Here is a 12,374-nt window from a genome sequence, read left to right as displayed (position 1 = left end):
TGAATGAATATGAGGCAGATTGTCACTCTTTATATCTGGCACCCCCCAAAAATGGGACGACGAGGGGGGGGGGACGAGGGGGGGACGGACGAGGGGGGGGGGGGGGACGAGGGGGGGGGGGACGAGGGGGGACGGGACGAGGGGGGGGGACGAGGGGGGGGGGGACGAGGGGGACGACGACGAGGGGGGGGGACGAGGGGGGGGGACGAGGGGGGGGGGACGAGGGGGGGGACGACGAGGGGGGGGGGGCTTAACTGTTCCTATTCTTATAGAGGGCACTGTTGGTGATTCTTCTAATTTTGCTCATCATCTTTTAGGACAGAATAAAATCAAGTTACTTTGACCAGTTTATAAACCTTCAGGGACATGGTGAGGAGTGTCTATTTTCAGAGGAGTCAGTCGTTCCGTTTCTCTCAAAACTGATCTAATTAATACTTTTCTTTTCTTTTTACAGACAAACCATGCATGAGTTCAGCTCATAAATCTACATTTAGTTCCCTTTCACTCTTTTTCTGCAACAGGTTCCTTATGTCTGCAGTCACATTGGGTCAAGGCCGTAGCCACTGAGTCAACTTTGCGGGGGGACGAAATCTGCTGGGGAGTCTGAAGGTCCCCCCCCCCCCCTGAAAACTTTTTACGGTTAGTTATGAATACGATTACATTTTGTATGATAATTTCATACAGAGAGGGGAGAGGGGGGTAAAAGAGAGAGCGGGGAGAGAGAAAGGTAAAGAGAGGGGAGGGAGAGGGAGACAGGGGTAGAACACACAAGGAGACACTAACAAGTATGTATATATATATATATATATATATATATATATATATATATATATATATATATATATATATATATATATATATATATATATATATATATATATATATATATATATATATAATGGTTCATATATTGTTGCTGTGTTATATTACTGCAAAGGTTTATTTACACTCTCAAGGCCTGTAATTGTTCGTATTCAACTATCAGATCCAGTTTTTCAAGATTATTTTGCAATACCCACGTTGTCTGAATGTTCAAGTCAGCATTATCCTCTATTTCAATTTGCAGAACCTCAACCCCCGTCCATGCATGTCAACATTGACTTTTCGTTTTGGGGAAGTTGAAAGCCATGGTGTTAAGCTTGTCCTTTCCTGTGGTCACTGTCTGCCTATATATATATATATATATATATATATATATATATATATATATATAGGCTATATATAATGGTTCATATATTGTTGCTGTGTTATATTACGCAAATGTTTATTTGCCGCCTTTTCCATGTCAGTCACGCATTCTTTGACAATGTTACTGACAGAGGCCGTAAATCAAGGTGCAGTAAACTCTTCCAGGACATTCCTTTAATCTCTAAATGATTAGGAACAATGTAAGACTCCTTTTACAAAAGCCAGATACCCTTTGCAGCAACAGGAAAATAATCTAGAGTTAACATTTCGATACATTGTATCATAAAACCAGCCTGCCACGGAGCTGAACTTGGCCTGGAATGTTACGCAGCACTAGAAGGATACCCAAGCATCATTCCCTTCCGACCGCCCACGCACGCGAGAGGGGGGAGAACGTGCTTTGTCAATGAGGAGACTCACAACGCTGGGAGCGGCAGAGACAGTAACCAAGTTTCTAAATATCCCTCTCGGATTACTGCATTTTAGTCATCGACCCTGGGATTGTAACACTATAGCAAGCGTTTCGTCGCAGGAGAAAGTGGTTGAAGACCAGGGTAAATCATGTCTCTGATTGTAATCTTGTGTGGCATTTGATTGAATACCGATTTCGAAGCGAAGAATAAAGCCAGTATAGCCTACGTTAGCGTGGCTTGAATAACTGTTGCGGTGATGAATAGTAGGATATAACGAGTGAATCACACCTGACTGTTCTTATAAGAAGTTTCAGTTGTTGGATCGTGCATCCATTTAGCATATTTTTAACTAAATGCTTGCCTTGAAGAAAAAAAACTTTGTTGGCTGTAACCAATCGTACTGAACGTGCATATCGCCTCTATCGTATTTTGGTTCAATACGTCGAAAATAATTTAGGCAAATCTGTCAAATGTAACCTAGTCTACATGTCTAGAATAACAGGCACCAACAGTTTAATTGAATATAGGAAGTTACATTGAATGTCACCAATCTCGACATCACCGAGTGGCAGATCAAGAAAAGACTGCTTTTCATTTACCCCAACTACATCTCGCTGCTGTCTGAAACGTGTATTCCACATTAATTCCACAGACGAATAATTCCACATCCAGTAAACAACCCTTTTAAGAATTGAGAGTTCTTTGGGAAAACAACGTGATTCATAAAATGTTGACACTGATATTGTTCTTAACTTGTTCAGTCTTGTTGAAAATAGACAGGTAGGCCCTATGTGGTTTTTGTTGTTTTTCCAATCGCTTATGATGAAAGTATTTCAACCTCAGTATGGGTTAACGAATGTGATGAGTAAGATAGAAAGTACTGCTCGAATTACACTCTCAAGGCCTGCAATTGTTTGTATTTAACTATCAGATCCAGCTTTTCAAGATCATTTTGCAATACCCACATTGTCTGAATGTTCAAGTCAGCATTATCCTCTATTTCAATTTGCAGAACCTCAACCCCTGTCCATGCATTTCAACTTTGACTTTTCGTTTTGGGGAAGTTGAAAGCCATGGTGTTAAGCTTGTCCTTTCCTGTGGTCACTGTCTGGGTCTCAGTGTCCCTGGTGGTGCTGCAGGTCAAAGGCGAATCTTGCCTCATTATTAGTGAGATCAACGCTGACAACCCCAAACTTGACACCACAGAGTTTGTGGAGCTATACCACACTAGTGGCCAAAGGGCTTCCCTCGACGGTTACACCCTGGTGTTCTACAACGGCAACGGGAACGTGGCCTACAAGGTTCTGGACCTGAAGGGCCATTCCACCGACGACCGTGGCTTCTTCCTGGTGGGTTCGGTGGACATGCTGCCCAAACCGGCCATCCTCCTCCCGCCCAACACGGTCCAGAACGGGCCGGACGCCATCGCTCTCTATCACACGTCGGCCGCCCGCTACAGCGAGAAGATGAACGTCACGGCCGTGGGATTGTTGGACGCGGTGGTGTACACGTCGTGGCGGTCCGGAGGCTCTCCCAAGGTCCTCGCGGACATCCTCACCCCCGGGAAGGAAGCCTTTGTGGAGGACGAAGGCTTCCACGAGGGGGACGAGTCTCTGGAGAGGTGTCTCCTGTCTTGGGACCACTGGGGCTTCAGGATGGCGGCGCCCTCTCCCAGCCAGCGCAACAACTGTTCAACTTCAGGGTACCCCACTGACACCTCGGTCATCAATGAGCTGAAGCTGGGAGGCGGTCAGGTGGATGGGTACGTGGAGATCAAAATGCTGTCTTCTGGTTCTCTGGCGCTGGTGGTTCTGGATGGAAGGACGGACAGGGTCAGCATGACTGTGGATGTAGACGTCTCCAGGAAGGGCATAGTCACCGTCGTCGTAGGGAAGACCCACATGAAAGGTGAGACTGACCCAGACTTTTTCCAATAGTGACGATTTACTTTCATTAGTTTCATCAATCTACTTTTTTTGTCTATCTAAAGGATCCTTGTTCAGCTGTGTCACGATGATGGCTTTGAATTTTGTGTGGCAGTAGCTCTGGAGTTCCTTTTGTCATCTTCTCTTCTCTCCGTATGTCGCAGAGTGCAAATAAAATAATAGAATAGAATACCATGAGAAAGGCGTAGCTCAGTGGTTTAAGCATTTGACCCAGAGATTAAGATGTTACCAGTTCAAATCCCCCCCTTGTACTTTTAGCTTCTGCTAAACAAACATAGCCACCATGAGTGTTGGTCTCCACTGGGGCAGCGGTTGTGAATGTGTGCCGTGTGTTTCCCAGGAGATGACTCTGGAGCGGTGGCGTTGTACAGGGGCAGTGCGGCAGACTTCCCCGCGGGCAGCGCCCTGAGCAGGACCGAGGTACCCCTGGACGCCTTCGTGTTCGCTGGGCCCGGCAGCCCGCCCAGTGACGACCTCGTAAAGACCCTGGTGCCCGACACAAAGCCGTACCAGCTCAGCAGCAGGCAAGATCTGTCTGTCCTAACGAACGATTTTTCTGTCCTAACGAGCGATTCTTCTGTCCTAACCAGCGATTCTTTTGTCCTAACGAACAATTCTTCTGTCCTAACGAACAATTCTTCTGTCCTAACGAACAATTATTCTATCCTAACGAACAATCCTTCTGTCCTAACCAGCGATCCTTCTGTCTTAACGAGCGCTCCTTCTGTCCTAACGAGCAATCCTTCCGTTCTAACGAGCAATCCATCTGTCTTAACGAGCGTTCCTCCTCAGTATAGGTACAGAGATACAGGGATTTCACAGTGCAACATTCGTACAGACAGAGGTACAGGTATTTCTGTTTATAAACTGTTACAACAGCTCTGGAAAAATTGAGACCACTGCAGCTTTTTCTTTCATTTTTTGATCCTCAATTTTGAGTGAGGAACAGAAGGGTAAAATTTGCAATGGCCTCTTAAATTTTTCCTTTCTGTTCCTAGCTCAAAAGTGTCTTTTTTTTAAATGAAAGAAAAAGGTGCAGTAGTCTCTCAGTTTTTGTCCAGAGCTGTGCATGCTACAGTATAAAACCTCTCCTGTATTTGTGTGTTCATATGTGGGCTCAGTAGTTTCCTCTCAGCCACACCCTGCAACAGATTGTTGGATTGTTTTCAATGTCGTTTTTCCTATTACTTATTTAACAAGTCATGATCCACAGTGAAAAACAGCTCATTTTCCCAGCTATTGTAGAATGTCGTGGATGTCAGATTTGTTAGTGGATTCGATGCCAAACTAGATGCTACTAACCTTTTACTGCTAGTACTGTTTATCTTTGCCCTGCAGTAACCCTTCAACCATATTAGCAAAACCTTCATTCCATCGACATGCATAGCACATACCTATGACAATGTAAACTGCAAACTCTTTACTGCTCTGTTGAGTCCATCATCCCAACATCCTTTGTTCACAAGGAAGAAAATCGAAAGGGGAACATTCCCTCCTCTCGCGTGGGGGGGATTTGACCTTGTTTGGCGGATGCTGGCGAGGCGGTACGTCTGACTCTGACCCTTGACCCCCTCAGGTTCAGAGAGGGCGGCATCCCCCTGAGCCGCTGTGGGACGGCCAGCGAGACGAGGAACCCAGGGCTGTTCTGGGAGGCTCCGCCCACACCAGGACAGGCCAACCAGTGTCCCTGGCCCAAGATCTGCCCACACGATGCGGGTGAGGGGCACCGCAGACTGCGTAAAGCTTACCACACAGGCTTGGGATGCCCGGGAGCAACCCTGTTTTGAAAGAAGAGGAGTTAACTGGATTAATTTGAATAGAACACATATGCATTAAAAAAAAGACATTCTAAAATATGTTTTGTATAGCTTAACCCCCCAGTGCAAAGCCTAGTTGATACTATTTGTAAACACTGCAAATAAGAAGCCAGATCTGTAAAGAAAAGGGTTAGGGCGAGGACTCGCACACATTATTGCTATTTTTAACCTTCCTTCCTTGTTGTGGTTCCCCAGTGGTACCTGTGGGTACAGACATGCCCCCTGACCTCCCCCCATGGGCGCTTCAGGACTTCCTCATCAGCGAGGTGAACAGCGACACCCCGGGCTCAGCCGAGGACAGCGAGTTCGTGGAGCTGTTCCACCCGTCTGCCCGGCGCGCCTCCCTGGACGGCCTCTGGCTCCTGCTGTTCAGCGGCCACAACAGCAAGCCCTACCGCGAGATCAGCCTGAGCGGACACTACACCAACGCCCACGGCTTCTTCCTGGTGGGCAGCGACAAGATGGTGCCCGCCCCCTCGGTCCGCCTCCCGCCCAACACCATCCAGAACGGCCCGGACGCCGTGGCGCTCTACCGCAGCCCCTACGGCCCGCCCTCGGCCGGCCACACGGGGATCCCGACCCGGGGTCTGCTGGACGCCGTGGTGTATCGCCTGAGGGGCTCGGACAAGGAGTGTCAGGAGCTGAGCGACGCGCTCACGCCGGGACAGCTCCCCCTGCTGGAGGACCCCGAGGCGCAGGAGGGAGACGAGGGGCTGAGCCGCTGTGGCAGCCTGCAGCCTGCAGACCTGTCCGCTTTCACGGTGAGCGCCCGCCAGCTCTTGCATCATCGGGGTCGAGGAACAGACGCGGGAAACGGGGGCGCCGTGCATTATTGATCCCTCGTTTTTTGGCACGGGGTGCGGTCGCTATGGTTGCAGGTCGCGGCGCATCTCTCTCCTAGATTGAAACGACAAAACGCTTGTCTTTAAAAAAAAAAAAAATACTTGTGTTTCAGGTGGCCGTGCCCACCCCTCTCAAGGACAACGCCTGTCCGATCCCGCCCCCTCCGCCTGAGGGTCTGGTCATCAGTGAGGTGGCCAGCGCCCGCTGGACCAACCACAGCCAGCAGAGGGCGTTTGTGGAGCTGTTCGGACCGCCCCTGACCGCTCTGAAAGGTTTATACCTGACCGTGTTTGAACAGGACCACACCTGGACAGTGATGGCCCTCCCTCTGACAGGGTTCACCAACCTCGACGGATTCTACCTGGTTGGAAATGTCACCGGAGCAGGTGAGGGCAGAGCTGGTAGAGACTCGAGGACTCGTTATTAACCGAGTGAGACGGCCACCGAGCATTGCTCTCTCGCTCGTTCTCTCTCTCTCCATCGCACTCTCTTCACACTTATCTTTTCCTCTCCACCTATCTCCCTCCCTCCTTGTCTCTCTCTCTCTCTCTCTCTCTCTCTCTCTCTCTCTCTCTCTCTCTCTCTCTCTCTCTCTCTCTCTCTGCGCCTGTCCCGTAACCCTCCTCTTCTCTATCTCTCTAAATGCCATCCATCCCTTCTTCCGTTCACCTTCACATCACCCCCTTTCCTTCCCCTACCCCCTCTCTCTCTCTGTCTCTCTCTCTCTCTCTTCCTCCGCGGTCTCTCCTCCCCAGACCAGGCATTCCCTGACGGTGCCACAGTGCCGGTGCGCGGGGCGGTGGTCCTGTGTTACGGCTCTCTCAGCGTGTGCAGAGCCGGCACCTCCCTGTCCAGCAGCAGCCTGCGAGACACGCTGGTGTTCAGCGACAGCCCGCTGCTGCTGTCCTCCGTTTCCGCCAACAGGGGGCAGCAGGTGAAGCCTGCTCTCAGGTAAGGTCCCACCGGCTCTGAGCTCCCCCACATGCGTGTCGTCCCTGATTAGTAAGTAAGTAAGACTTTATTTATATAGCACATTTCATACAGGAATTGCAGCTCAAGGTGCTTTACATAAAATCAAGAAAAACAATAATACAAGTGATAAAAGTAATAGATCTAAAACATATAACAAACCAGACTAGCCGCACTCTATCTGCGGTCTCTCGATTAACGGGTATTAGTATAGAGAGTGAGACAAGCTCCCTGTGTGTGTGTGGTGTGGTGTGGTGTGGTGTGTGTGTGTGTGTGTGGTGTGTGTGTGGTGTGTGTGTGTGTGGTGTGTGTGTGTGTCGTCATGCAGGTCCGTAGAGGACGGTCCCGTCTCCCTCAGTCGTTGTTCGTGTTGTGATGTCAGAAGCGCCTCCTCCTGGACAAGCTCCTCCCCCACCCCCCACCTGACCAACCTTTGTCCTAGCCCCGCCTACTCCAGCGCCATCGACCTATGCCTGGGGCCTCTCTCCAGTGATTGGCAAGAGCATTCAGGAAGTACGCAGTTTCAACTGGAAAATTATAGTGCATAGCTATGATTATATGTTTGAGTGTTTCAGAGGTATTCAGACAATCTTGTTGTCATGACACATGGCAGAAATACTTCTCTGTTCCCTAGCCATTGTAATATGAATTAATCGACTCTCCCTTTCTGTCTCTCCCTCCCACTCTGCCTATCTCTCACTGGCTCCCCCTTCCCTCTCTCTCTTTCCCTTTCTGTCTCTCCCTCCCTCTGTCTCTCTTGCTCTCTCTCTGTCTTTGTGTCAATCTGTCTTCTCTGTCTAGACTGCAGTGGGTTGATACAGGGCAGCAGAGTCATGGAAGTGGCTGGCTATCTTGAGCAGCGATGTAACTGTGGCATCTCTGCTCTTTATCTGCAGGGTGAGACTCTACGCACGCACACGAGCACACACATACTGTATGACGCGTATACCTGGTGGGGTCAGATGGCTGAGCGGTTAGGGAATCGGGCTATTAATCAGAAGGTTGCCTGTTGGATTCGTTGTGTCCCTTGGGCAAGGCACTTCACTCTACTCGCCTCGTGGAGAATGTCCCTGTACTTACTGTAAGTCGCTCTAAATGACTAAATGTAAATATCTATCTATTGAATGATGACGATGTGTGTGCGTGTCACAGGGGCTAACTTTTCATGTGTGGCCGGCTGGTTGCGGGTGAGAGGGAACATCCAGGCCCTGTCGACCCACCAGAGGGCGCTCATCCTCCAGATGTCCCATGCACAGTCCTCCCCTGTGCAGGGGGACGTCTGCTCCTCCCCCACCACAGGGCGACACATGAGCCCAGGTGAGTCCTGCAGTACCACTTTACTCTCCAGCCTCCTCCTACTCTCCAGCCTCCTGAACGCGCTTTCCCAAACCAACCTGGATCCACCTCTTGTCTACATTTCTGAAGGCTAGATAGGAACTGCTGAAAAAAAGCTACGTTTTGCTGAAACAAGTAAGAAGAAAACGTAGCCCGCACAAAGTCCTGTAAAATAAGTAAATGGTTTTCTTTCGACTGAAAACAACAGCAGTGTCCAGGCGTTAGACTTGCTCCAGATGTTGAGAAATGAGAAATGGCAGACAGCTAAGTGCCAACAGCCAATCAAAACACAGGATACTGGATGGAATGAACACAAACACACACAGGAAAGCCCTCAAGGCTGTGAGTTTGAGCTTTCTGGGTTATCCCATGCTTTCAGAGATAAACTGTACCTCCCTCAGTCCGGCCGGCCGACGGGAGTGTTTATCTCTCGCAGCTGCCTCAAGGCCTAGGATTTGAGTCACATTTTAACTAGTAGTTAATATCTGTATGTTTCATCCAAGTCTTTACCTCAGAAACCTGCACTACTCATGTTGTCCAGAAGGTGGCCCTCTTCGACATTAGTGATGAGCTCTCTGGCTCTTTTCAGTGAGCCGGCTCGATTGGCTCACAAATGCCTCCCAAACACGACGACCTATCACAACACAGACAACAGAAAACGGTCACCTTGTAACAGTCCCCCGAGACGAGGCTCCAGGACGTTTTATCGGAAAATAAGGCTGGTGTTGGTACTGTGATGGTAGAAGCAGGTGTGTGTGTGTGTGTTCCCTGGGGGAGGGTTGATAATTGTTGGTGTGTGTGTGTGTGTGTGTGTGTTACAGAATCTACTCTGGGTCTGCAAATTGGACTGGTGGCTGGTGTACTGCTTCTGTTGGGGCTTGGAGCAGCACTTTTTACATACCTCTATAGGAAGAGGTGAGGATACACATACACTTATACGAACACACAGACATACTGCATTTAACCACTCAAACGCGCACACACACACACATTTGTGTGCTTTATAAGACTGTCATTAATCCATTCAGATTGCTTTCAGCCCACACAGATTTATATGCTGTCTGTTTCTTAGGTATCCGCTGGACTATTACTCCATGGAGCTGAATGAACATGGAGAGGGACTGTCTGAACTGTAACCTTGACGTCTTGTTGGGTGAACCTTGTTCATGTGTGGGAGGTGGAACAGAAGGAGAAAGGTTAAAGAGAGGTGGGGGGGGGGGGGTAGAGGAGGAGGAGGCAGATATGGGTTCCTCATAAGGTGGTGTTACTTCTGCCTGTGTCTTTGAACAGTGTGTTTTGCTTTTGTTAGCCAGTACTGAATGACAGACCCTCCTCAAAGTTAGTGATATTGACTGTTCTAGCAAAGGCTTTAGTTTAAACTATCTGTCTGAACCTTGTAATAATACTATCATTCAGTCAACATCATGATCCTGCTACGCTACAAAAGCTTTTTTTGTGGGGGAGTAAGAGTCACCGTCCTCTCACATTGCTTTCGTTCTGTTGTTAATTTATGTTGCGCAAGTTTTATGTCATGTGAAATGGTTATAGCAACAATTCCTTCAGTCTGTTTCCATGTATTGTATTTAGTCTTTAACTTACCTTCATTTGACGTATTTGTTGTATTAGTAAAGGGATGGTACTGCAAATCTAACATCCACCCGTTAGTGGCAGAACATTCTTGCTTTTAAAGTAATGTGAAGGTTTTTTCATTAACTTGTGATGAGTGACTATGAACACTTTGGCTGAAAACATGTTTACATTTTCTTGAAAACTAAAAAAGGAATGTGAATGGACCTCACTCCTTCTGATAGGTTTCAAACCTCTGCCTGTACAAGCCTCAGACTGTTGCTTGGTCCTGTAAAAATCTGTGGTCCTCAGAGACTCTTGAAAGTGTCAAAAGTATCTTCTTTGTTTTCAGGAAACGGTACCGTTTTAAAACTGTTTCGATTGTGGGAATGTTTTTGTGTGCCTTTGTAGTTTTCCTACTGATTCACACAAGGCTTGTTGGATGAACATTATTCATTGAGAAACCCATCTGTCTGCATGCAACGGCTTTCAGTGTAAATATGTTTTCAAACGTTTGGGAGAACCATATTTGCAATCACTTATTTTTTCATGCAGATATATCAGGAGAGATGAAGATTTGTTGAATAACAAGCAAAAACTACGCACACTAATACTTTTACAGTAATTTTGATATAGATTTCTTTCAATTTAGTTGAAGAAAAATAGCTATGTACAATGGATTCCAAAATGGGGTTTGCCGTCTGTTGTGTTGTATCCCGTCAAGCTTTTCCTCAGCATCACTGGGCTGTACATCTGTTACCTTGGTGACCTGGGTACCCACATGTTAAGCCAGAATAACGTAAGTTTCTTGCTCATCTCTCAGATTAGTTATTAATCAAGCAAGCTTGCTTACCCTGTTCAAAGTGTGTTTAGAACTTGCAAAATGGCCGTTGATAACTGAAATTTCTGTTCCAAAAACATATCCCCTTACTGTTTACCTGGAGGTGAACCAAACAGTCTTTGTAACATTAAAAAACCTACTTTTTAAAAATCCAAGAAAATCTTAAAACAACTTAAATACAATTGTTATTTAATGATAAGTTGGAACATTTGTGCCTTGAAAGGTATTCTTTTTTGGTACAAGGAAAGAAGATACGACTGTACAAACTACTTTGATCATTATTAGATGCAGATGTTAAGAATGTATTTTATTTTTATTTTATTTTTATTTTTAGCCTTGACCACTTAAATCATGAGTTGTGCTTAGAGAAGGTGATGCACTTTTTGGTAGATATATTTTTCCATGCCATGTAGCAAGTTTTTATCCAAATAAAATATATTTCATCAGATGTACGTATATAAAATGTATTTGCCTCAGCTTTTTGCCACCCCATCCTTGAAGTGTTACTACCTCCAATGTGCACGTGATCTCCCCCCATTTTCCTCTCATCTCGTTCTTTGACAGTTAACAGGTCAATGAGACCCCCAGCTGTTCTCAGTAGGAAGTCAAGGTATTACTGTCGACAGTTACAATTCATAACTACCTTTTTCTCGCTCCACACATGCTACCACCTGCTCCTAAGTGGACCTCCCCGGAGTCATGTTGCAAGTCCTTCCTACCAGTTTAAAACCAGGTCAGGGACTGTGAAAATGGCATGTGAAGACAAGGTGCCACGATTAGACGGATGTATCCTGTAGGGTCCAGCTAAAGTTCAGTGCATTATAGAAGTGTGATGTTCAATAGTGTTCTCTGGTGTCCTATGTCTGTTTCTTAGGTATCCGCTGGACTATTACTGCATGGAGCTGAATGAACATGGAGAGGGACTGTCTGAACTGTAACCTTGACGTCTTGTTGTGTGAACCTTGTTCATGTGTGGGAGGTGGAACAGAAGGAGAAAGGTTAAAGAGAGGTGGGGGGGGGGGGGGTAGAGGAGGAGGAGGCAGATATGGGTTCCTCATAAGGTGGTGTTACTTCTGCCTGTGTCTTTGAACAGTGTGTTTTGCTTTTGTTAGCCAGTACTGAATGACAGACCCTCCTCAAAGTTAGTGATATTGACTGTTCTAGCAAAGGCTTTAGTTTAAACTATCTGTCTGAACCTTGTAATAATACTATCATTCAGTCAACATCATGATCCTGCTACGCTACAAAAGCTTTTTTTGTGGGGGAGTAAGAGTCACCTTCCTCTCACATTGCTTTCGTTCTGTTGTTAATTTATGTTGCGCAAGTTTTATGTCATGTGAAATGGTTATAGCAACAATTCCTTCAGTCTGTTTCCATGTATTGTATTTAGTCTTTAACTTACCTTCATTTGACGTATTTGTTGTATTAGTAAAGGGATGGTACTGCAAATCTAACA

At 46.9% G+C, this 12,374-nt stretch overlaps 1 protein-coding gene across 1 annotated transcript; it reads left to right on the top strand.

Annotated features, from left to right (window-relative positions):
- Nucleotides 1-1,544: 1,544 nt before the first annotated feature.
- LOC146259468 (uncharacterized) lies at nucleotides 1,545-11,366 on the top strand. The gene is made up of 12 exons (XM_084671143.1): nucleotides 1,545-1,742; nucleotides 2,614-3,509; nucleotides 3,888-4,071; nucleotides 5,124-5,263; nucleotides 5,560-6,125; nucleotides 6,320-6,593; nucleotides 6,963-7,158; nucleotides 7,505-7,689; nucleotides 7,978-8,073; nucleotides 8,329-8,493; nucleotides 9,333-9,426; nucleotides 9,584-11,366. The coding sequence occupies exons 2-12, from the start codon at nucleotides 2,675-2,677 to the stop codon at nucleotides 9,645-9,647; spliced, it is 2,799 nt and encodes a 932-aa protein (XP_084527269.1). The 5' UTR covers nucleotides 1,545-1,742; nucleotides 2,614-2,674; the 3' UTR covers nucleotides 9,648-11,366.
- Nucleotides 11,367-12,374: the final 1,008 nt, after the last annotated feature.

The sequence above is a fragment of the Hypomesus nipponensis genome, chromosome 13 (assembly GCF_054491055.1).
Source record: "Hypomesus nipponensis isolate SF chromosome 13, ASM5449105v1, whole genome shotgun sequence".
In the NCBI taxonomy this organism is placed as follows: Eukaryota; Metazoa; Chordata; class Actinopteri; order Osmeriformes; family Osmeridae; genus Hypomesus; species Hypomesus nipponensis.
Note: the sequence above shows the minus strand (reverse complement) of the source record. Positions and strands in the feature narration are given on the sequence as shown.

Excerpts from the sequence above, each read along its gene's own strand:
- LOC146259468 (XM_084671143.1), top strand. The coding sequence starts at position 2,675 with ATGGTGTTAAGCTTGTCCTTTCCTGTGGTCACTGTCTGGGTCTCAGTG. Across the intron at positions 7,690-7,977 it reads TTGGCAAGAGCATTCAGGAA|ACTGCAGTGGGTTGATACAG; the intron begins GTACGCAGTTTC and ends TTCTCTGTCTAG. Across the intron at positions 8,074-8,328 it reads CTCTGCTCTTTATCTGCAGG|GGGCTAACTTTTCATGTGTG; the intron begins GTGAGACTCTAC and ends TGCGTGTCACAG.